The 24,112-nt window shown below is 45.4% G+C and overlaps 1 protein-coding gene across 3 annotated transcripts in view; it reads left to right on the top strand.

Annotated features, from left to right (window-relative positions):
* The window catches only part of IFT88 (intraflagellar transport 88), a 497,265-nt gene that overhangs the window by 315,518 nt on the left and 157,635 nt on the right, over nucleotides 1–24,112 (top strand). For all 3 annotated transcript variants that reach the window (XM_069202281.1, XM_069202279.1, XM_069202280.1), the window contains exon 23: nucleotides 9,197–9,303. In XM_069202281.1, coding sequence (XP_069058382.1) covers nucleotides 9,197–9,303 — 107 coding nt within the window. The remainder of the gene's footprint in view (nucleotides 1–9,196; nucleotides 9,304–24,112) is intronic.

The raw sequence follows: 24,112 nt of genomic DNA, 5'->3' as shown, positions 1-24,112 counted from the left end.
CTCGGTCGCATCTGCTATGCAAAGAAGCACAGACCATTTGGACCTGGTGCATTCAGCACTCTGTGCACATAAAGGCAGAACACCTCCCAGGAGTACACAACATCACTGCAGATTCGCTGAGTAGGCTAAGCACATCTCCCCACAAATGGAAATTGAACCAGGATATGCTGGATGGAATATTACTCAGATGAGGAAAGCCAAATCTGGACCTTTTCGCGACGTCCCACAACGCAAAATGCCAATTTTAAGCAAGCTGGCATCACCAACTGGGGTCGTGGGGAAATGCCTTTTCGATAGCATGGTCAGGGATTTATGCTTACTCTTTTCCCTCGATTTCTCTACTCCCAATAGTGATCAGCAAAATCAAATTGGAGCCCTGTCAAATACTCCTAATTGCTCCAGCCTGGCCACGTCAACCGTGGTATACAGAGCTACTGTTGCTGTCGTCGTGTCCACCCATCAGGATAACACTGATTCCGGAGTTGCTAACCACCAATCAGGGCTAGGTGAGGCACCCGGATCCCAGGTCTCTCAACTTATTTGTATGGCTCATGATTTCAATGAGTTTGGCCACTTAGATATTCCTAACGACTGTAAGAACATCCTGGCTAAAGCGCGTGCAGATAGCACAAGTAAGACATACCAATTCAAGTGGAAACGCTTCTGCTTGTGGTCTGTCTCCAAGAACATGCACCCCTTTCTTCCACTCCAGAACAAATCTTACCTACTTTATCTAGCACGCTCAGGTCTTGCCCTTGAGTCCATCAAGGTTCACTTGGAAGCCATTTCTAGATACAGAAGAATATCTAAAAAACCATTCCTCTGGTCTCATAGACTTATAAAACAATTTATGAAGGGTCTTTTTCGGTCTTTTCCTCCAGTTAAGGCTCCACCTCCAGCTTGGCAACTTAATACAGTCTTGGGTCAGTTGATGAAAGAACCATTTGAACCCATCCATAAAGCAGACATCAAATACCTCACATGGAAAGTAGCGCTCCTCTTAGCTTTTACATCTGCTCGCAGAGTCAGAGAAATAAAAGCATTTACAATCCAAGAGCCTTTTCTACAGTTCAGTGGGGATAGAGTTATCCTGTGTACCAACCCTAAATTTATCCCTAAAGTACCATCAGACTTTCAGATTAATGAGCGAGTAGTGCTGAAGTCTTTCTTTGCACAACCTCAGACTGGAGCAGAAAGATCGCTCCATTCTCTCGACTTGAAAAGATGTCTCAAGTTCTACTTACACAGAACAAAGTCAATCAGGAAATTGAGCCAACTCTTCGTAGCCTTCGGTACACCCAGAAGAGGGCATCCTGTCACTAAGCAGACCATTTCTGTGGGAAAATGCCACTGTTGGCATGGTTACCCCCTAACTTTTTGCCTTTTGTTGATGATAGTTATGATTGAAAGTGTTCTGGAACCCTGCTAACCAGGCCCCAGCACCAGTGTTCTTTCCCTAAAACTGTACCTTTGCCTCCACAATTGGCACTGCCCTGGCACACAGATAAGTCCCTTGTAAATGATACCCCAGGTACCAAGGGCCCTATTGCCAGGGAAAGTCTCTAAGGGCTGCAGCATGTATTATGCCACCTTGGCGAGCCCTCACTCAGCACATGCACACTGCCTCACAGCTTGTGTGTGCTGGTGGGGAGAAAAAGACTAAGTCGACATGGCACCCCTGTAGGAAGTTGGCTCTGTATATACTATTTCAAAGTAAGAAATAGTGTGCACAGAGTCCAAAGGTTCCCCTTAGAGGTAAGATAGTGGCAACAGTAGATAATTCTAATGCTCTATTTTGTGGTAGTGTGGTCAGGCAGTAGGTTTATCAAAGGGTACTGTTAAGCATTTGTTGTACACACACAGGCAATAAATGAGGAACACACACTCAAAACTTACTCCAGGCCAATAGGTTTTTATATTGAGAAATATATTTTCTTAGTTTATTTTAAGAACCACAGGTTCCCGATTTACAGTAAACACTTTAAATGTAAGGTACTTCACTTAGATTCTTTAGGAGCTTCGAATAAAAGCAATATCATATACAGTCTTTGTAAAAATGTCAATAAGCTATTTTCAAAGTGGACACAGTGCAAATATCAACAGTTCCTGGGGGAGGTAAGTAAAACACTTACAAGTCTCAGTTCTGGGGCATAGGCAGCCCACTGTTGGGGGTTCAAGGCAACCCCAAAGTTACCACACCAGCAGCTCAGGGCCGGTCAGGTGCAGAGGTCAAAGAGGTGCCCAAAACACATAGGTGCCTATTGAGAACAGGTGTGCTCCTGTTCCAGTCTGCCAGCAGGTAAGTAGCTGCGTCCTCGGGGGGCAGACCAGGGGGGTTTTGTAGAGCACTGGGGGGGACACAAGTAGGCACACAAAACACACCCTCAGCGGCACAGGGGCGGCCGGGTGCAGTGTGCAAAGCAGGCGTCGGGTTTTAGGTAGGAAACAATGGAGGGACCCGGGGATCACTCTAGCGGTGCAGGCAGGCAAGGCTTCTTGGGACAGCCACCACCTGTGCTAGGCAGAGGGTCACCTGGGGGTCACTCCTGCTTTGAAGTTCTATTCCTTCAGGTCCTGGGGGCTCCGGGTGCAGTGTTGGTTCCAGGCGTCGGGTCCCTTGTTACAGGCAGTCGCGGTCAGGGGGAGCAACTGGAGTCTCTCTGCAGGCGTCGCTGTGGGGGCTCAGGGGGGTCGTCTCTGGTTACTCATGGGCTCGCAGTCGCCGGGTAGTCCTCCCTGAGGTGTTTGTTCTCTGGATCTCGAGCCGGGGGCGTCGGGTGCAGAGTGAGAAGTCTCACGTTTCCAGCAGGAAACGTGCAGTCTTTGGAAGTTGCTTCTTTGTTGCAAAAAAGTAGCTGGTTTTGAACAGGGCCGCTGTTCACAGGAGTTTCTTGGTCCTTTAGTCCAGGGCAGTCCTCTGAGGCTTCAGAGGTCGCTGGTCCCTGTCGGATGCGTCGCTGGTTGCAGGTTTTCGAAGTTGGAGACAGGCCGGTAGGGCTGGGGCCAAAGCAGTTGTCCTCTTCCTCCTTCTCTGCAGGCTTATAGGTCAGCAGTCCTTCTTGTTTCTTCAGGTTGCAGGAATCTGATTTCCTGGGATCTGGGGAGCCCCTAAATACTGAATTTAGGGGTGTGTTTAGGTCTGGGAGGGCAGTAGCCAATGGCTACTGTCGTTGAGGGTGGCTACACCCTCTTTGTGCCTCCTCCCTGTGGGGAGGGGGATACATCCCTAATCCTATTGGGGGAATCCTCCAAACTTAAGATGAAGGATTTCTAAAGGCAGGGGTCACCTCAGCTCAGGACACCTTAGGTGCTGTCCTGACTGGTGGGTGACTCCTCCTTGTTTTTCTCACTAGCCTTGCCGCCAAAGGTAGGGGCAGTGGCCGAAGGGGCGGGCATCTCCACTAGCTGGGATGCCCTGGGGCGCTGTATCAAAAGGGGGGAGCCTTTGAGGCTCACCACCAGGTGTTACAGTTCCTGCAGGGGGGAGGTGTGAAGCATCGCCACCCAATGCAGGCTTTGTTCCTTGCCACAGAGTGACAAAGGCACTTACCCCATGTGGCCAGCAACATGTCTGGTGGGTGGCAGGCTGGCAGAAACTGGTCAGCCTACACTAGAAGTCGAATTGGTATTCAGGGGGCATCTCTAAGATGCCCTATGGGTGTAGGTTTGGCATCAGTGTGCATTTATTGTGCTGAGAAGTTTGATACCAAACTTCCCAGTTTTCAGTGTAGCCATTATGGAACTGTGGAGTTCGGGTTTGACAAACTCCCAGACCATATACTCTTATGGCTACCCTGCACTTGCAATGTCTAAGGTTTTGCTTAGACACTGTAGGGGCATAGTGCTCATGCACATATGCCCTCACCTCTGGTATAGTGCAAGACAGATGTATCCATCATGATTTAAAAATTATTAACCACTACTGTAGGGATGGGAGCAGGACCCAGATCCACAGGACACAATGGGCCTCATTCCTCGGCCGCCCGCCAAAGTACCGCCGTCAGAACACCGCTGCGCGGTCAAAAGACCGCTGCGGTAATTCTGAGTTTCCCGCTGGGCTGGCGGGCGACCGCCAGAAGGCCGCCCGCCAGCCCAGCGGGAAACCCCCTTCCATGAGGATGCCGGCTCCGAATGGAGCCGGCGGAGTGGAAAGGGTGCGACGGGTGCAGTTGCACCCGTTGCGATTTTCAGTGTCTGCTATGCAGACACTGAAAATCTTGGTGGGGCCCCATGACACCCGTTACCGCCAACCAGGTTCTGGCGGTCAAAACCGCGAGAACCAGGCTGGCGGTAAGGGGGTCGGAATCCCCATGGCGGCGCTGCCTGCAGCGCCGCCATGGAGGATTCCTCATGCCAGGGGAAAACCGGCGGGAAACCGCTGGTTTCCCATTTCTGACCGCGGCTTTACCGCCGCGGTCAGAATACGCCTGGATGCACCGCCAGCCTGTTGGCGGTGCATCCGCGGTCCCCGGACCGCCAGGGTCAGAATGACCCCCAAGGTGGTGTACCAGGTCACTGATCACATCCAGAAGAAGTAACTCAGTTTTGTACACATTTAGTTTACATGAGTGACACCTCATCTAGTCAGCCACAGCCAACATGCAACTGAGAAACCTTTGCCTGGATGACTTTGGTTCCCCAGCAAAAGATAACACAATTTCTGTATAATCAGCATGTGATATCAGCGCAAAACCAAAACTATGAATGGGCTTGCTAAAGAAATCATATGTAGGTTGAACATTGTGTGACACAAAGCAGAGCCCTGCATAACTCTACCGTCAACATGTTATCGCTGGATCGAAATGGCATGAGGTACACTGCCTGAGACCTGTTACTCAGAAAAGAGATCAGCCACCCTGATGCAAGATCACTGATCTCCCTGGGGTGATCAACAAAGGAGGTATGTGAGATAGTATCAAAGACTGAGATCCAATAATGTAAACGCAGCATGGTTTCCTCCACTGTTGATTCATTTGGATGCCATAAGTGACTGCCAGCAGAGCCACCTCGGTGGTGTAAATTGGTCAAAACCATATGTGTGTGTAGGGGGGGGGGTGTTGAACGTGAGTGATTGAGTAGTTTTTGTAAGGGAGTGTTTGTGTTTATTTCTAAACCTTGCTGGTTTTGGGAAAGGGATGACTTCTGGACCTAGTTGAAGTTTTGTGAGCCTTGGTGTTTGGCATCTGGGTGGGTGTTTAATCACCGGGGCTTGTAAAGGAACATTGGTGGCATTCAAGAGAAGAGATTGTGGTACTTTGCAAATGAGGGCAGTGTGGTATTTGAGAGGAGGTCTAGCAGTAAAAGGGTTCAGGGTGCATGTTGTTAACAACTCTGCAGTGCCCAAGCCAGTGTCTAGCTGTAACCAGACTACTACCTTCAGTGGTGCCTGTGGCTTAAAGGGTGTTGATGGCTGGCACTTGGTGAGGGTGGCAATGGTAGAGTGCCTGCCATGTACAGAGGCTCTTTGTCTGTGATCTGTCTGTGCCGTTACTGTATTTGGACATGGGCATTGTTTGGAGATTTTGGCTCTGAACTAGTGTGTTCTACTTTGTCAGTGCTCTTACATCTCCTTGGCCACTCTCGCTATCCTTGAATTAAGCCACCTGTTCTGCAATCACTGGCACTTAGCAATTGTTCAAAGCTATGTATACTGTTTGAATTCCACCTGTGCAAGGGAGAAGAGCTTCTGAGTAGATGGCGCCTCCGCCCACAACCTCTCCTTCCCCGCCCTCCTGAGGTACCTGTTCTATAATGCTTCTCTGTCACTCTCACCCATAGCTCAGCAACCATACAGGAAAATGTAATCTTTCTAAGTAAGGCACTCCCTGAAAAGCTAGTGTAGCAGGTGAAGAGAGAGTCAATTTACCGCACAGATGAGGTCCTCTGGAAAGGAAGAAAGGCCAAGGAAGAGAGCCAGTCTTATTTCCTTTGTTCCAAAATGTAGCAAGTTTTACCTTCCATATCAACCTTAATGTCTCTACCCCCTCACAATAGTGTAATGAGTATTTTCCCCTCAAGAAATTGTAAACCGCATCCTAGAAATGATTCACATTTTCTACTAGGAGTTCACCTGCATTCAGTCTCATTCCTGTTCTTGTCAGGTTTCATGGCTTGTTGCGTTGCTCTAGTTCCTCAAGATGGAATTTTAATCAAGCTTCAGACTGCAATGGAGCCATTATAAAAGTGAATTGCCACAAAAAACGTTAAGCTTCTCTGAACCTAAACAACATTCTTCAGTAGCAGAAAAACTCATGCATCTAAGTACAGAGAAAAGAATTGCACCTGGAATGACGCTGGGAAATTGTTATCTTAGAAGCTTCATTAATAGAATGAGATGTGAGCCTTGGGGACAAATCTAATAGTGGACTTTGTGGGCCACATAAATAAAAACGTTATACATTAATGCTTTGAAGCTAAGGGCAATATACTTAACTATGAAAGTGCAACATCCTCTTGTATGGGACTTTCAGAATCAGTCTAGCCAAAAATACCACCTTCGTCTATGACATGATGTAAAGAGGAAACACTGGCCTAAGAGTCTATGTAAATGCACCCTTAGTCACTTAGTAAGGGAGCCCTTAGTCACTAGTGCGCCCTTAGTCACTGGTTGTTAATCCCACAGAAAAGAAAATCGTGGGACAGATATTTTCAGGGTCGGGAAAGACTGGGGGTAAGGGGAGTGGGTGACATTCCGGTCCAACATATCTCTCTGTGGTTCAGTGGAATACCCCCACACATGTTTGGTGAATAATGTTTTGTCAGTTGGAGGTTTCCCTGACCCAATGTCTTACCACCATCCCTGTCATATTCAGGTGATTCAGAAAATAAAACAACTAGACTTGGAAGTCATTCTGATAGCCTAAGACTAAGGGCCTGATTTAGAGTTTGGCAGAAAGGTGCTCCAGCACAAGTGTGACAGATATTCAGTCTGCCTTATTACAAGTGTGTCAAGCCATAATGCATTTGTAATAAAATAGACCGCCGCCAGCCTTATTATGAAACATAATACAGCCTGGCGGTGTTGTGATGGCGGGCGCTGATGGCGGTAGCAGTGCCCCATCCCATCCCCTGCCGGAAGACCCCCTGGATACAGGTTAGTCAGGTTTCCAACAGGGAATGGGGAGTGGAGGTGTTGTGTGTGTGCATGTATGTATGAGTCTGCGTGAATGCAAGTGTGTGTTTAGTATTGTTTATGTGCATGTATGCATGTGTGTGAGTGCGTGTATGAATGGAAATGTGAATGCGTGTCTGCGTGTAAGTGTGGATGTATGTGCGGATGTGTGCATGAATGAATGTATGCGTGTATGTATGGGTGTATGTCTGTGTGAATGAGTGTGTGTGTGTGTATGGGGGGAGGTTGGTAGGGAGGGGGAGCCTGGATGAAGAGGGGGTGTCAGGGGAGTGTTGGGGGGGGCCTTCTATCAGTGACAGGGAAATAATTCCCTGTCACTGATAGGGCCTACCGCCATTGTTTTCATGGCGTTACAAACGCCACAGAAACCATGGCGGTAGGCAGGGTCATGGTACCGCCAGTGGAACAATAGCGACCACCGGGCTGGAGATGGTTATCTCCAGCCTGGCGGCTTCTACTGCCATGGCAGTCGGAGTGGTACATTGGCGGGTTGGCTTCAGATAATCCGCTGATATCATAGTGTGGCAGTAAGTACCGCCAGCCTGTTGACAGTGCTACTGCCACATTATCTCCGACCGCCGGGGTCATAGTGCTGGTTTTTATCCAGAACACCAAATAATTCAGGAAAGTGGAACAGGAATATTAAGTGGTGTTTTCAAAAAGTCATTAATCCCGTAACAACAGATGTTTCTTCTATCTTGCATTTGTCCCTTTTTGCAGAATTAAGATTTAAATATAGAGACTATTCAGGGTCAGTTGGCAGCCTTTTCAACTTTCTTACAAACCATGGAACAAAGCTCTGTTTTTTGCTTTCCAATAGTGTGTAGATTCTAGAAAAGCCTTGAAAATTAATTTGCTTTACAACTATAGCCTAAATGTGTCTTCCATTCCTTATGGGTCACCTTTTAAATTGATGCATTGCTGCTAGCTTCACTTTCTGTCATTTATCCTTGCCTTTACAACTGCTAGAAGGATTGGTGGATTGCTATCGCTTTCTGTGACGCCACTATTCAAAATCTGTTTCAGTGGCAGTGTGGTTTCCAGGACGCTGTATTCCTTCCTTCCAGAGGCAGTTCCTGGGGTCTGTCTTGCACTGAAAATAGCCATGATTTTGTTCTGTCCACATCTGCTTCCCTGAACAGAGAGGAACGATTCAATTGCCTAGAGTTAAGAAGGCCTCTCCGCTTCTGTGTGGAGATGAGGGAAACACAGGATTAATCACCAGCAATTTGTTACATATTTTAGTATGTTTTAGAATAAGCAACGGGGAACACATTCACTTTTGTTGGATCATTCTTTGTAATAAAATATATTACAAAGTAGCACAAAAGCGAGAAGTGAGCTTATAGCTTTATGGGCTCAATCAGTAAAAGGGAGCAACTTTGGCACACTTACAAGGAGTGTGTGTATATGTTCACCAAACACCACTGTTTCTAGTCCAATGTATGGAATAAGGCTAGACTTGGTAGAGCAGTTGTGACAAACTTTATACTGTTAGAGGTTATTGTTTCAATTCATAGAAGTCTAACTCTGTTGTTTGGAGGTGCTATGGAAATCTTCAAGTTGAGTAATCTCCAAGTTGACTGTTGACCAGAAAAGTAGATTCCATATGTTGGTAGAACTATTTCTAATGGATTCAAATCTTCCTGCAGATTCCTTATTACCTATTCCCATGGCCCTCTTCTGGGACCATTTAAATTCTTTCTTACATTTTTTTGCAAAACATTATGTGAAAATTCAGGTCTACAGTGTTTTTATTCTGGTGTCCATTGAACATGTTGAGCATCCAAAATTAGGTGAAACTGGCATCGCTGGCATGGGTTGTGCTTTTATGTAAGCAGCACCTCATTACTGGCATTGAAAATGACTGGTGTGATGAACTGTTGCAAAAATTGTGGATTCAGTCTGCTGCCTTTGGATAATTCAGTGAAAGCGACCTGAAGGGCGATTCCTCTCTTTTATCAAAATTTAATAGAAGTTGTTTCTTTGAGCTATTGGGCCAGGAAGTTGCTAATAAATGCAGACTGAAAACTTTGTAAAATTGATCTTAACGTTTAATTGTAGGTCTTCGATTCCTGGTCCGTCTTTGCACAGATATTGGGTTAAAAGAAGTTCACGAATATGCAACAAAGCTCAAGAAAGTTGAGAAAATGAAAGAAATAAGAGAACAGGTAAGTAGATATTAAAACAACACAATCATTGTATACACTTCTGTCAAAAGAACTGTAAAGTAAGTTTTGTTCTTGCGTGGAGTATTCAGTAGCTATCTTCCGTTATTTCTGTCGAAAATCCAGCTAGGTATTTGTGTTCAGTGTTTTTTGCTGCTGCAGCAACCTTTTTCACACACGCACACTGACTGATAGGATGCTGCTTATTGACATACACTAGGTAGAAATTCAACTCTCTCACCTCTTACCCCAATATATTTGTGCTTAAAACATTATCTTCTTTATTTTCCTCTACTGTGTTCCTGGTTCTCTAAGGAAATCATGTGTAATGCTACTGCAGACTCGGAATTACAGTAATGCATAACTAAAGTGGTCACTTCAGAATCCTTAATTGCGATCCTCTCTGTTTTCCATGCTCTTCAGGCTGCATGGCAACATGCGCACATAGGCTTCATCCCAAGCGATCACTGAAATGCAAGGGCCTAATTTTGATTTTAGCAGATGCATTACTCAAGTGGATATTCCTTCTGCCTTATTGCAAGTATCATAGGATAGGATATATAGCACTTGTAATAAGGTGGATAGGATAGCTGTCACATTTGTGATAGAGAAGCCCATCGGCCAATCTGTAAATCAGCCCCTAGGTCTGCTTTCCACTGAAAAATGTAAATGTAATTAAAAGGCAAGCCTTCTTTTGTGTTTCAAGATTCCTGTTGACTCCTGGAATGGGCTGTCTCTTCTTCATACCATATGTTAGATGTTGTATACGTCTCAATCACTCCGCTTGTAGATGGGTATTTGGTATAGTGAGTACTTAACTTTACCACAGAGGGTTTGTGATGAGAAAGTAATCATTTACTCCCATTAGGATAGAAGTATGTTCCCAGAGCATTCACCAAAATAATTTTGGCAATATTGGGTTATCCTTAGCTACAATGTATATATGTCACCTACATACATGACTGCTAATCAAGATTGGAACTCCAGAGCTCTAGCCCAAATCAAAGAAGAGCCAGTATATAACTAATTTGTGTTCAAGATAATAGGGAACACCTTCATACCTGTGTTTGTCTGATGGCTAAGAAGGATCTATCTTTCACAAGGCCTTGTGAAACTGTAACAATTCGGTCAAACTCAATTAAAGATTAGCACATACTTTTAATTTGAATTTCCATTCCACCTCTAAACGTCCTTTTTCATTTGCCGTTTTCTCTTTTTGCTTCCCATGCATCAGCTAAAACAACCTACACCCCAACACATTGGCACCCACTGAGGGGCTAGGAAATGTATTTTAAAACTGTTCTCCATTTTGTTTCAGAGCCAATAAAGCAAAAGCCTGCTGTCAGAGTATGTAGCCACAAACCATTTCTGAAGGTGTGTTTGCCCCTTCACCAGATTCATAATTAGATTTAAGCCTGGCTGTTTAACTAGCACATATTTGTTCATGGGAACTTCAAGGTCACAAGAAATCTCCATCACTTGCGGACCCCCAGGTCTCCATACTTTCTCATGTCATCTTCAACTTATGCATGGGGTTACTTCATGTTCTACTTATATATAAAGCATTAGGGTTCACTAATTTGCAGATGATACACAACTCTACTTGAAAGTCTCCTCTGCTTGAGATATTACACGCCTTAAACTCTACTTACAAATCATTTAGGCTTGCATGTCCAGTGCCTACCTGAAGCTCAACCCACCCAACACAGAATTTCTGTTATTTGCCAAGATCAACAAACAAGATACAGTACAAACGTGATGCCTATAACCCTAACTTTTATTGAATGCCCAGTTGCTTGGCAGTCCCACGGCAAGGACACCATAAGACTACAGTCTAAGAAGTGTAAAAAAACTAAAAACAAGACAGGAGGCCTTTTCCATCTGTGAACCGTGGATCTTGAACAACGTCCCTATAGCCATCAAAACAACCACAATGGTACTCCAATTTATGAAAGAGTTGAAGACTTACTTCTTTAAAGAACACTACATCACAGTGCATTAACCATCCACAACCTAGCTTCCTCTCCTCTTACTCTTTGATATTATGCTTGTCTTTGAATATGTACATGGCTCCGCTGCTTTTTTGCTAGGCTTGCGCTCTAGAAATGCCATATACATAGACATACTTGCCATTGAGCATGTGTGGCTCCTAAATATGACAGTGTATCGTCAATTCAAGAGGCAGTATGGAGTCAGGTGGTACCACACTACGGTTGCGTAGGAGTGACTGCTTTGAAAAAATCCAGTGTGGTGCCTGGGGATTTTAACACGGTGTGCGATATGTGGTTAGATAGAGTATGTACCAGAAAGAGCGTTACACAAGGTAAATAACTGAAGTACACTACAACTAACATATTAACATCAACTCAATCACGTATTTGGGATGCTTAAATTGTGGCCCCCTTTTTAACCAAATTTACACCATACACAGACAATACCATAACAGCAACAACACTGGCATACTATTTGCCCAACTCCCAAATACACTACCAAGCATTCATGTTTGTAATCCATCGGAAAAGCAACAAATATTTCCCTACCAAAATAATAATGGATTTTCAACATGCTGTGATACGCAGAATCCTAAAAATCTACACCTTAATTCATATTGTGATAACGACTTCTTGCTGCAGATTCCTCACCTTGTGAATTTCCCACCAGGCACCAGACTGGATCCGGAAACTTTAAGAGCAATCCCCTCGCTTATTGACAGGGGGCTGTCGTGTGGCTCTGTGTCTGGGTCCCTGGATCCAGATGTGATGTTGGGGCCACTATAAGACCGCCACCTTGCGGGCTAACTTCAGATGCTTTCTTTCTGCGCATTCCAGCTCCGTTCCAGAGCTGACAGTGTTGTCTCCGACACATGTTTTTCCCCACAGGAAAACATCTAAGGTTGTATATAGTGTAGAGATATGACCCGTAAACCATCAGGTTTCAATCTCTGTTGTGATTCTCTCTGGCAGATGTGACAGACAACCACAACATCAGCCTCTGGTGCCTGGGCACCGCACACTATATGAAGTAATGCTCGTGCTGTGCTGAGATAAATCGCAAAGCAATCCAACACAAAAAAACATGTTCACCGTCGCCACACTCCAAAGGAAATTGCAGAAGCAGTCTCGATCCTGGTGGAAGTCAAAACTGTGATCTTGCTATTGCTTCTGAGGTTGACTTTGAGACTACTCCATATCAGGTCCAGGAGTTTAGATAGGTAACAGAAGTCCCGGATAACCCACCAGAAATGTAAAAAGTCCAAGAATGGCTCTCCAACATCCCGCCACTCGCACTGTTCAGTACGCAACAGTTACAGTACTTCTATGCCATGGAGGCACTCCACGGAACAGACTCCAGCAGTGGTTCCACTCTGACTCCACGTTGAACAGACTGCTACAGCGGAAGAAATCTACCTGCTGAGAGAGGGTGTGGAGAGAATTTTTAGTACCCCTAAAGATCCTGCCAGAGCTCCTTTGGGTCCCAGAAATATGAGGTAGTAGTCTTCCGGAGGCCCGTCAACAGATTTATCCTCAACGCTAATGCACCGCTCATCCTCCATCCAACATCAGCCCTATCATATAGCACAATGCCACTAGCTCCCGCCCCAGTGAAAAGTCCAACACCTCTCACGGTGCTAAGACTTACACCACAGGCCCTAGCCACAATGCTGTTACCGACATTTGACCCGTGTCCTATAGTTTTATTGGATTTAGAGGTTTAACCTATCCCAGAATAACATAGGTGCAACTTTTCTGAACATTACCCACAATACTATGACCATGATGACATTGGGGATTTTCTTTGAGGAGCCCAGTATTTGTGAGGTCTTATAGGATGCCAGTAAGTTGGACACCTTCCCTAACATTGGACTCCACCCTCATGGCCACTGACAAATCTGTATCTTTTGCCACTGTCATTTGCGGGACAGGGGAAGTGCTTGATTTGACACCGCCCATGCAGGAATTTAAAACTAACCTCTTAACCAAAGTTGTTAACCCAACAATCACAACCCAGTAATGTCTGCTACCTTTTCACAAGCCTCTTACAGACATACTGGTGGGCACCTTGGCAAAGCCCCACCCCCAGTCAGTCAACAAGTGGCAGGGCAACACAGGCCTGCTCCCAGGGACCCGTGCTTCTTAGTGCAACATCTTATCCTGGAGTGCTTGGAAGGAAATTCAACCAAATGGAGAACTTTGCAAAATGCACCTAGTGCCAGCTTTGCCTTACACTATGTCAATACCTCCTCACTCCTGGGACAGTGTTTGCTCACCTTGTGGGACAGGGTGGCAGACACATTACCAGCTGTCCCAGAGGGTGTCAGGAATATAACGTCTGATCCTCGACAGCCAAGATGCTGCAAAATATACCGTAAATTCTGGCCTGGACACAAATTACTGCTTGCATTAGTCTGGATTAACTTGTTGCTTTGGTGAAACATCTGGATTAGCTCAATGGGCTTTTCGTCAGATGTTCAGCAATCTCTAATCGATGTGCTGTTCGATGCTCAAACCTTTGTGGAGAAAAGGCTGACTTGGCCCTTGTGAAATGCCACCCTACCGAGAGAGAGGCTGGGGAGCTAGCCCACACCATTCCGGCCTCCAGGGGCAATACCCTACCCAGACACCCATCTCTCCCCCTGCAGCTGCCATAAAACCACTTTAATTTGTTCTGGGTGACGCACAATCTTCTGGTACGAGGCAGAGTCACTGTTCACCTTCCCAGGTGCAGGAGTATCACATCATATCCCTCAGTGCTCCAGATTGTGGAACATGGATACTCCCTTCCTCTTCTGTATTGTCCCTTGGCATGCCACCCACACTGCATTATCTCTCAGAGGACCACTTGTCAATACTCTGTGGAAAAGTTCAAGGTCTCTTGCCCAAGGTAGTGCTAGAGATCGTGCCAGCATCAGAGATCGGAAGGGTTGTTACTCATGTTACTTTCTATAGCTGAAAAATGATGGAGACCTTTGCTCCATCCTTGATCCATACCCTCTGAACTTCTTCCTCTAGAAGGACAAGTTCAAAGTGCTCACACTGATCTGTCCTGGATCCAGGTGACAGGATGGAGGTTGCCAACTTGCAGGATAGATACTTCCACATCTCCATCCTGCAGTCCCACAGTCACTACCTGCAGGTTCAGGTAGACCAAGAGCACTTTCAATTCTCCATGCTCCGTTTTGGCCTAATCCATGCACCTCTGGTGTTCACAAAGTTGATGTGTTGGTCGCAGCCCACCTGTGGAGGTTGGGTACACCAGTCTTTCTGTACCTTAACAAGTGAGTGCTGAAGTGGGCTCACCTCAAATGGTCTTAAACCACATTCAGATGATAGTCAACTTGTTAACACTGTTGGAGATTTTCATCAATGTGTCAAGGTCACACCTAATTTCTTCACAGTGGCTCCCCTTCATTGGAGCTATCGTGGATACAGTGCTGTTTTTTAACTATACCTCTACTTCAACAAGTCCAGGACATTCGGGCTATGATCCAGATGTTTTAACCCTTGACCTCCAATTAGACCTTCTTCCTACGCCACCCAGAGCTAGCAGTTGTGACAAATGCATTGTTACTGAGTTGGCCTGGTCATCTTGGAGAGGTGTGGATCAGAGGAATGTGGTCCTCAATATAAGCTGAACTTCACTTCAGCTTGCTGGAGTCATGAGCGATTCACTTGCCATTGAAGGCATTCTCCCACCCATTGAAGGGAAATTAGTGCAGGTTCTCACAAACAACAAGACTGCCATGTGGTACTGTAACAAACAGGGCATAGTGGGGTCGTGAGTCCTGTGCTAGGAGGCTTCACGCCTCTGGAAGTGGCTGAACGCTGAAGGTATCTCCCTTTTCGCCCAATACGTGGTAGGATCTTTCAACACCAGGGCAGACACCTAAACCACTGGTGCGTAGTGGATTACGGAAGTAGCACATGGCTTCTTCCAGCAATGGGGAGAACCCTGGTTCGACATTCTCCACCGCAAAGGATACTCTGTGTCCAAACTTTTGTACAGTGGAGTTCGCAAGGCATCCCGCCTTGGGAGACACCCTCAGTCTACATTGGAGATCAGGGCCCATGTATGCGTTTCCATCCCTCCAGTGCTGAAAAACATCTGGAAAGATCAGACTCAAGTCTTCCTTTGGCTTCAGACAGGGCAATGAGTGTGTGGAACCCCAAACTTCTGGCTGCAAGCATTTGTCCTCTAATCTGGCTGCTCCCTCTGGAGAACCTTATGTCGTAGAAGCACGGCCAGTTCTTGTACCCAAGTATGCACAACATGCACCTCCATATGTGAAGATTGAGCCGCAACAGTTAATGACTTTTGATCTTCCTCCCAAAGTGGTTGCTGTTACTCAGGCAGCCAGGCCCATCCAGTAGGACTGTATGTTCACGACACTTGAGAAGTTTGTTGCCTGATGTTCTACCCATCATGTTCAACCTTTACAAGCAAGTTTATCAGACATCCTTCTGTTTATATCTTTTGTTGGCCCAGTAGGGCCTTCTTGAGACTACAGTTAAAGGTTATTTATCTGCCCTTTCGGCCTTCTTACGCTTACCAGTTCAGCCATCACTTTTCAGGTCACCTGTTGTGTTGCATTTTTTGAGAGGGTTGACCCACTTGTTTCCACCGACACCTTTTGTGATGCCGCAGTGGGACCTAAATTTCATTCTCACTTATCTAATGTGTACTCCATTCGAGTCTACAGTGTCTCTTACACCTGCTAACTATCAAAATGGTCTTTCTTATCACAATCACTTCAGCTACTCGAGTGAACGAACGCCAGTCCTTATGTGCCTAGCAACCATACACTGTTTTCTTTCCCAACAAGTTACTTACTGTCAGTAACGACTTTTGTGTTAGAGAGATTATCTAACTACAGATTCCTCAGCTACCCACACTCCTCCCTCTTCTGTGAAATGAACTCACACAATCCAGTAGTAAGACTCCAAACCTGAAACATCTGACCACTGTGCTTCTGATTTTAATGGCTGCGCGTCCGAGGGACAGACAGATCAAAAATGAACTGATGTGAGCATGCAGAGGTGGCAAGCTTATATTGGCCCTAATGTCACATCCTGAACCAACGGACCAACCTCCGAGCCGCCCGATCTCACCTGTTTACCATGACTGTGAGGGAATTGCTGTTTCTGGATCCAGTCTGGCACATGAGGGAAATTCACAAGGTGAGGAACTTGCAGTCTCTATCAAAAAAGGTATTACTGAAGGTCATTTACTTGTTCTTCAGTGGTGTTGCTAACAATTAAAGCAACCGATTTGGTGACACTAATAAATATCAACACCACTAATAGCCAGTTTGCTTTAGAGATAAAAAAAAAAAAGCTGAACTGCTGTAGCTTTAGTCCCTGCTATTGAAGTAATGCATCATTATGTTTTTGTTTTTTTACTAACAGACTCGTCATATTAAAAAGCTAATGAAGGGAGACTGAGCCCTTTCCTTGATCATTTCTAAGACACCTGGGCACAAATGCCAACCCAGTTTCCACATCCCATGGTAGAATGCCTTTCAGAGTGCCCTTATTAAACACACTAAAACAAACAATGCATCCAAGTTATAGTGCAAATCCTTCCAAAGTACAGAAGAGAGACACCACCCTTACACCTATTATAGACCAGTTACTAAAAGAACATAGCTAGTATGATCTCAGAGAGGAGCAGTTTATAGCCTTAACTTTACATCCTGTAATATTGAAAAAAACAAATGGACAACACTCTCTCAAAGTCTAAATATTTCAAATCTTCTAAGAGGTGGATTACGTAGAATCAGTGGCCTACACAATAAACTAAACTGCAACCAACCTTTAAAAAAACAACATACCTCCAAGCAGAACCATTCATTTTAAAAAGTAAAGTAAACCATCTTAATCAGTAAATTTCTTTCAAAGTGATCCTTCTAACCTCAGTTACCTCACCTTATGAATTCTCCCAGGCACCACATTGCATCCCAAGATTTTATTCATCACTTCCTTTGTGTGGCAGTAGGTGTCATTGTGCAGTTCCGCAACTGTCTGTCCCACCACAGAAGTAATGTCAGGCCACAATATAACCACCACCTTCGCGCATCAATGTCAGTTCCTTTCTTTCTTCATCTTCCAATGCGGATACGGAGCTCGCTTCCTCGATTTCTGCCATCTGAGTGTGTATAAGTGATGTCTCCCCTAAAACAAAAGGTTTCAAATCCTATAAAGATTGTCACCAACAGATGTCCTTGTCTGTCTGGGTTCCTCCCATGACTGGAAGTTGTGCGACAAATGCACTCAGATTAATCTAAAGGCCACCTGGAACCTAAGGGCCCCAGTGACTGCTGAAGTCGAGGATGCGTCCTCGGTCCCAAGATCATCCTCCCACTCCAAGATTAGGTTGAAGAAGAAGTAAACAGAAGAAGTTGAAACATGGTTCCTCTAATTTCTGCCACGAGAAGTTGTGTGAACGTTAGAGTAACTCCAGCAGCGATCTTTGTATTCTACTTTGGAACAGATTCTCGTGCTAGTCTCAATCCAGCCCAAGCACCCAGATCCATTGACAATGCCACAACAGATGGATGACTTCAAATAGGCCGTGTTGCAAATCTTTTGTACACCACCGGATTCCTCTGGAGTGCCTTCAGGCCCCTTGGATCTGAGGAGGCTACCAGTTGGGTTACTTCCAGCGAATACGTCCTACACTGATGGTGCCTCTCAGTCCCTTACAGGGTCTGCCCGTCTCCAGAGCCAGTGTCTGCTCTAACTCCCATATGGTGCTGAGAACTATGCCAGCAGTCCACGCACCAATGCCGGCAGCGCAACCACCAATGCCAGAGGAAGAGACCAAAGTCCTATAGGACTCTGAAATGAATCCACCACAACCTTGCACAAAATTGTGCATACCTCAACACCTCATCCAACACCACTCTGAATCTGACACGCTGCCATTACACTACAGATATTTTAAGACCAAGGGCGACAAGATGTTGACGGCACTGCACATCGCCACTATATGACAAAGAGAATCTATTTCTGGACCTCAAAGAAACCAGTGACCTTGATACCCCACCTGACAGTGGTCTCAACTCTTCACCTGGCTCCTCTGTTGATGGATCTGCTTTGTTTGCAATGGTTATGAGAAGAGCAGCAGAAGAGCTTGACCTCCAGCTCCTCTCAGTGGAAATAAAGACCAACATACTTAAGCAGGTACGTCAGCCAGGGCAAAACTCCTCAGAACTGCTACTTACCTTTAATGGGGCACTGACAGACACACTTTTGGACACCTAGGCGAAACCAGGTTCTTGCCCTCCTCTTAACCACCAGATAGGTACGAGGTACAGACCAGTTCCGGGGGACCTACCTTTCCTCCTGCATAATCTGACACCAGAAAGCCTCGTGGTTCAGGCCTCCATCACTAGGCAGAATCCAAATGCGTTCCCAACCACCCCACCAGACATATAGTCGAAATGCATGGAGGCTTTCAGGAAGCACATTTTCTCATCTGGCAGTCTCGCCCTCATGTCCGTAAACTCGAGTTGCCTCCTGGGGTGTTATTCCTATATGTTGTGAAATATGGTGTCTGATATCTTGCCTGCCGTCCCTGATGACCTTTCCGTCAACCTTCAACTGATAATTCAGTTTGGCCAAGATACTGTGAAATACATGATCGGGTCAGGCCTGGACACTACTGACTGTCTGGCTAGGGCATTTGGTACCAGCTTTTTCTTTCAGCACCATTCGTTTATATGCTCTAAGGGCTTTTCAAGTGATGTCCAACAATCATTTATGGACATGCTTTTTAATGCACCTGTCTCTTTGGAAAGCAGAATGTGCATTAGAGTACTTTAGTAAAAGTAAGGCAACAGCATGCTCTCTTGGTATAGCACTACCCATACAGCAGTTTCTTTTCTCGTATTGCCCTTTCTAGGGAGTCTTACAGCAGAGGTCATGACAGACCTTGCCTCAGCAACAACAGATTTCCCAGGCTTTTTAAGGAATAGGGTGGGGTTCTGGTCGACAGGGCCCAGGTACCCAAATGAAAAAAACTACCCATCCCCTGCTCCCATTCTGCCACTGCTGTAAAGCTCTTTTAATTTGTCCTCAGTGGCACACTGTCACCTGGTTGGAGGCCAGATAAGTTGTTACCTCTGCGGGGGTGGCAAGGCATCACATCGGACTGATGGGTGCTTCAGGTTGTCCAGCATGAATATTTCCTAACCTTCGTTTTCATCCTTCAAACATTCGACAAAAACCCTGCTTCTGGAGGATGACTTGTTCATTCGGCAAACAGAAGTTTATCCTCGCTTGGAGATGGAAGCCATTGAGAGGGTACCGACATCAGAGGTTGGGACTGGCTGCTACTCCTGTTATTTTCTGGTGTGAAAAAAGGACAGAGGACATTGTCATACTTTTGATTGTTGACCTCTTTCTTCTCCCTCTTAATGACACGTTCAGACACTCACCCTGGCTTAAGTTCTGTCTGCCCTGGATCTTGGAAACTTGATGGTGGTTCTGGATCCGCAGGACGTCTTTTTCCATATGCCCACTCTGCAGTCCCACAGATGCTACCAGCAGTTTCAGGTAGGCCATAATTATTTTCAATTCTCAGTGCTTCCCTTTGGCCTTACCAGTGCCCCTTTAGTATCACAAAACCAATGGTGGTGCTAGCTACACATCTTCAGAGGTTTGGAATACAAGTCTTCCCATATTTCGAGGATTGGCTGCTGAAGATGGGCTTGCCTCAAACAGTCGTGAAGCACCTCCAGACAACGGCTGACTTGTTGACTGTAGGATTTTCCATCAACATGACAAAGTCACACCAAATTCCTTCACAGAGACTTTCTTTCATTGGACCCATCTTAGACACAGTGCTGTTTTGAGCCTTCCCTCCACCTCAACAAGTCTACTACATTGAGGCTATGATCCTGATATTTCAGCCTTTGACCTGGGTCTCAGTGGGACCAGCTCTGATGTTTCGTGGCCTCTTGGCTTCCTGAATCCTGCTAGTGGACCACACCAGATGGAACATGCAGGTTCTGCAGTGGGATCTGAAACCTCAGTGGGCGAAGCACCAAGGAAATCTCAGATTTCATTAATGTGCCGGAGGAGGCTGCAAAAGCCTTGCAATGGTGGCTGCTGGACTGTAAATGGCCCGTGGCAGACCCTTCTCCCGACCCCACCTAGAGCTAACAGTTGTGATGGATGCAACATTGCTGGTATGGGGAGGTCACCTGAGAGAGTTGGAGAGGTTGGAGTGGGGCTCTGTGCCTGTGGAACTGGCTGAGTCAGCAGAGCCAGCCGGCGTTGGCTAGTGGACCACGAATGGTAGCTACAATCAGAGGTTCTGCAAGACATCTTCCAGCAATGGGGAGAATCCTAGTTTGATCTGTATGCCACCACCATGAAATCACAGTGTCCAAACTTTTGCGCGTTGGAGTTCCCAAGGCAGCTTTCGCCCAGAGATGCCTTTTAGTTCTAATGAAGCTTGGAACGTCTGTGTTACTTTCTGCCTTTCCCTTTCCTGCCCAAAGTTCTGAGGAAGATCAGGAACAACTGGGCCAAAGTCATCCTAGTGGCTCCAGATAGGGCCAGGAGAGTGTGTTACCCAGAATGTCCAGCTACCTCTTTGGGAGGATCTTCTGCCACAGCAGCAGGGAAGAGTTCTGCACCTGAAGCTGTACAACTTACATCTCCTTGCTTGGCGATTGAGCTGCATCAATTGACTGCTTCTGACCTCCCTCCTGCAGTACTAAATGTCATTCTGGCAGCCAAGCGTTTCTCTACCATGCTCTTTGATGCAGGACACTGGTAGAAGTTTGTTGTTTGTTGTTCTTCTCTGCATATCCAAAGCTTTCAAGCCCAGGTGTCTGATGTTTTTGTTTTGTTCCCTGTCTCTGTCTCAGCAAGCCCTTGCTGTGGCAACAGTTAAAGCTATTTGTCTACCTTATTAGCCTTTTATGATGGTCAATCACCCATCGTTGTTCAAATCAACTGTTCTGATGCTTTTTCTAAAACTGCTGACTCATGTTCCTGCCAAGGCCCTTTGTGATGCGTCAGTGTGGCTTCAATATGGTTCTCACATTCTTGATGTATAGTTGCCTTCTGTGGTTGCTAACATTCAAGACAGTATTCTTCGTAACAATCATGTCAACTCATTGTGTATGTGAGCTGCATGTACTTTCTGTCCAGCAAACATATACCATATTTTTTCAGTACGAGCTGGAGCTAAGGATAAGGTAGCTTCCTTCCGACAATTGTAATGACTTTCCACACTAGCCAGTCTATCACTCTGTCTGTGTTCTTCGCCCATCCAAGGAAGAAGAGAGACTTCATTGTGTAGACATGAAGAGAGCTCCTAGTTTCTACACTGATCATGCCAAACACCATTGAGTGGATGATCAGCTGTTTGTTGGGTTCTCTGGGATGAAGAGGGGAAATGCAATGCAAAAACGACCCATCTACGAAGGTCTTTGTATTAAGATCTGCTATGGCTTAGCCAAGAAGCAGCCTTTGGAATGTCTGTAGCCTCATTCTACCACGGCAGATAGAATGATGCTACAGAGCTGGCGTGTGGAGTACCTGTGTTGGCCATTTGCCAGGCTGCAAAATGGACGTTGGTTCACACGTTCATGAACTGCTACTGCCTGGATAGACAGGTCCAGCTAGAGGGGCCATTTGCCTGGTTAACCTGCAAGATTTTCTGGTCTGTCTCATTCCACAGACCCACCACCTACGAGGAGGACGAGTGGAGGCTCTGGTATCTATTCATAAAATGAGAAGTGTGTGGTTAGAAATATCCATCAGAAGAACAAGTTACTTACTTTCAGTAATGGTCTCTTTGGTGGATACTGTGTCTAACTGCAGATTCCTCACATCTCAATCTTCTACGCATTCGGAGGAATGAACTCCCTTGGTCCATACTAAAAAGATTCTAATTAGAGATCTGCACACTGGCACAATTCGGTTATTGAAAGCTTTGCGTCTCATGTCACAGATCTCAGAAAGAAAGTGATTTTGATCCGCGGAGGTGGCGGTTATATTGTAGCCCCAAAGTCACTTCTTAGGCAGTACAGACATGACGTGGAATCATACAACACCAACTTCCGGTTCGCAAGGGAACTTCTGAGAAAAATCTCCAAATCCAGTCTGACACCTGGGATTTACAAGGTGAGAATCTGTGGTTATAAAATACGTTCATCAGAAAGAACATGACCAAAGGTAAGTAACTTGTTCTTCTATGCATTCTTGGGCTATTTTTTAACAGAATAAAAACTACAAGTCCCAGCATACCACAAAAAACATACCAGATAATATACTAACAATTAAAATAACTCTGAAAATTAAAATAGAACCTACACTAAAAGCACCCTATACACCTAAAGTACATAGTGAAAATAACCTAATCACAACAGTAAGCATTATTTTAAAAGCAACATAAATGTAACATATCAGAAAGGTTATATACAATACTATTGCATTCATATTACAAATCAAGTTTTTTAAATTAACGTAACCAATATTATTTCTAAATAAAATGTTCAAAATCCATAGAAGAAAATCCTCACCACACCATATAAACCAAATAATACATTGCAGAAATAAAGTTCTATAAAATAGATACACACACATAGTTAGGACATACCTAGGTTCCATAGGAAAAGCATTTTTGTTTGGCAGCATTTTGGTGAATCTTAACAAAATGTTCAAAACTAGTACACCATTCACTACTCCTGGTGTCTTGAAAGTTTCAGGATGATTCATGAAAAAGAGGCCGAGAAAAAGGGGGTGTCCCAAAATGCGTTTTCCCAATGCAATATCCCATGGAGATTTTAGATGTGACTACATCCTGAACCTCTGGACGGATTTACACCAAATTTGGCAGAAAGCTGGACCTTGGTCCAGATAATGTGCTTTTTGTGATTTGATGTAAATCCATGTATTCGTTTTTGAGTAATTTAAAAAAAAAGAAATATAACTATCTGCCTAAGCACACTTCTCATTGTGAGATCTAATTGGCTGCCAGCACTTCAACCAGAACGTGCTGGCAGCCATCTTCGGGCCATTATACATGATAGCACTTTCTAACTGATCTACAGAGCTGAAAACGAGAACTAAAGCTTTAGTGCAAGGGAAAAATGCACTTTAAGGAATATACATCTACCTAACTATCTATAGTACCTAGTGGCAGTCGCCCCTAGGTAGTTATAGTTAGGACCTAGTTTCATGTGAGCTGCTGTCTGGAAAGTTCCAGGGTGATCCGTCCAGGAGGGGCCGACAAAAAGGGGAGTCCCAAACCTTTTTTTCCCCATTCATTTTTCCATAGGGATTTTGAACAGCAATAACGCCAAAGCATTGGACGGAATTACACCAAATTTGGCAGAAAAGTAGCTCTTGATCCAGAAAGCGACCTTTTTGTTATTTGGTGTAAATCCGTTCAGTAGTTTTTTAGTAGTTAAAGAAAAAACAAATGTCTCTATATAGGGACGTGAAGCCTCCGCGAACCCTCCTGATCTTGTGCTGAGATCTGATTGACTGCCAGCACTTAACAAGGAAGTGTTGGCAGCCAAGTTGGGGCTCAGCTTCCGCCTAGTCCCAGACAAAAATGTGAAAAATAAGAAAAGGGGCCAGGTTAGGGACACCCACACCCGGACCCCTTAGCTCTGGTGCTGGGGTCCAAAATAGACCCTACCTCTCCCTGAACAAAAAAGCATTTTCTTTTTGACTTCTCAGCGGGAGACGCAGCAGATCTGCAGAAAATTCATTTCATTTGAACCCTCAGGTGGGCCAGGTCCTGGGGCATTCATATTTTCAATGCAGGAGCCACTGCCCCCCCCCCCCCC

The sequence above is a fragment of the Pleurodeles waltl genome, chromosome 8 (genome assembly GCF_031143425.1).
Source record: "Pleurodeles waltl isolate 20211129_DDA chromosome 8, aPleWal1.hap1.20221129, whole genome shotgun sequence".
In the NCBI taxonomy this organism is placed as follows: Eukaryota; Metazoa; Chordata; class Amphibia; order Caudata; family Salamandridae; genus Pleurodeles; species Pleurodeles waltl.
Note: the sequence above shows the minus strand (reverse complement) of the source record. Positions and strands in the feature narration are given on the sequence as shown.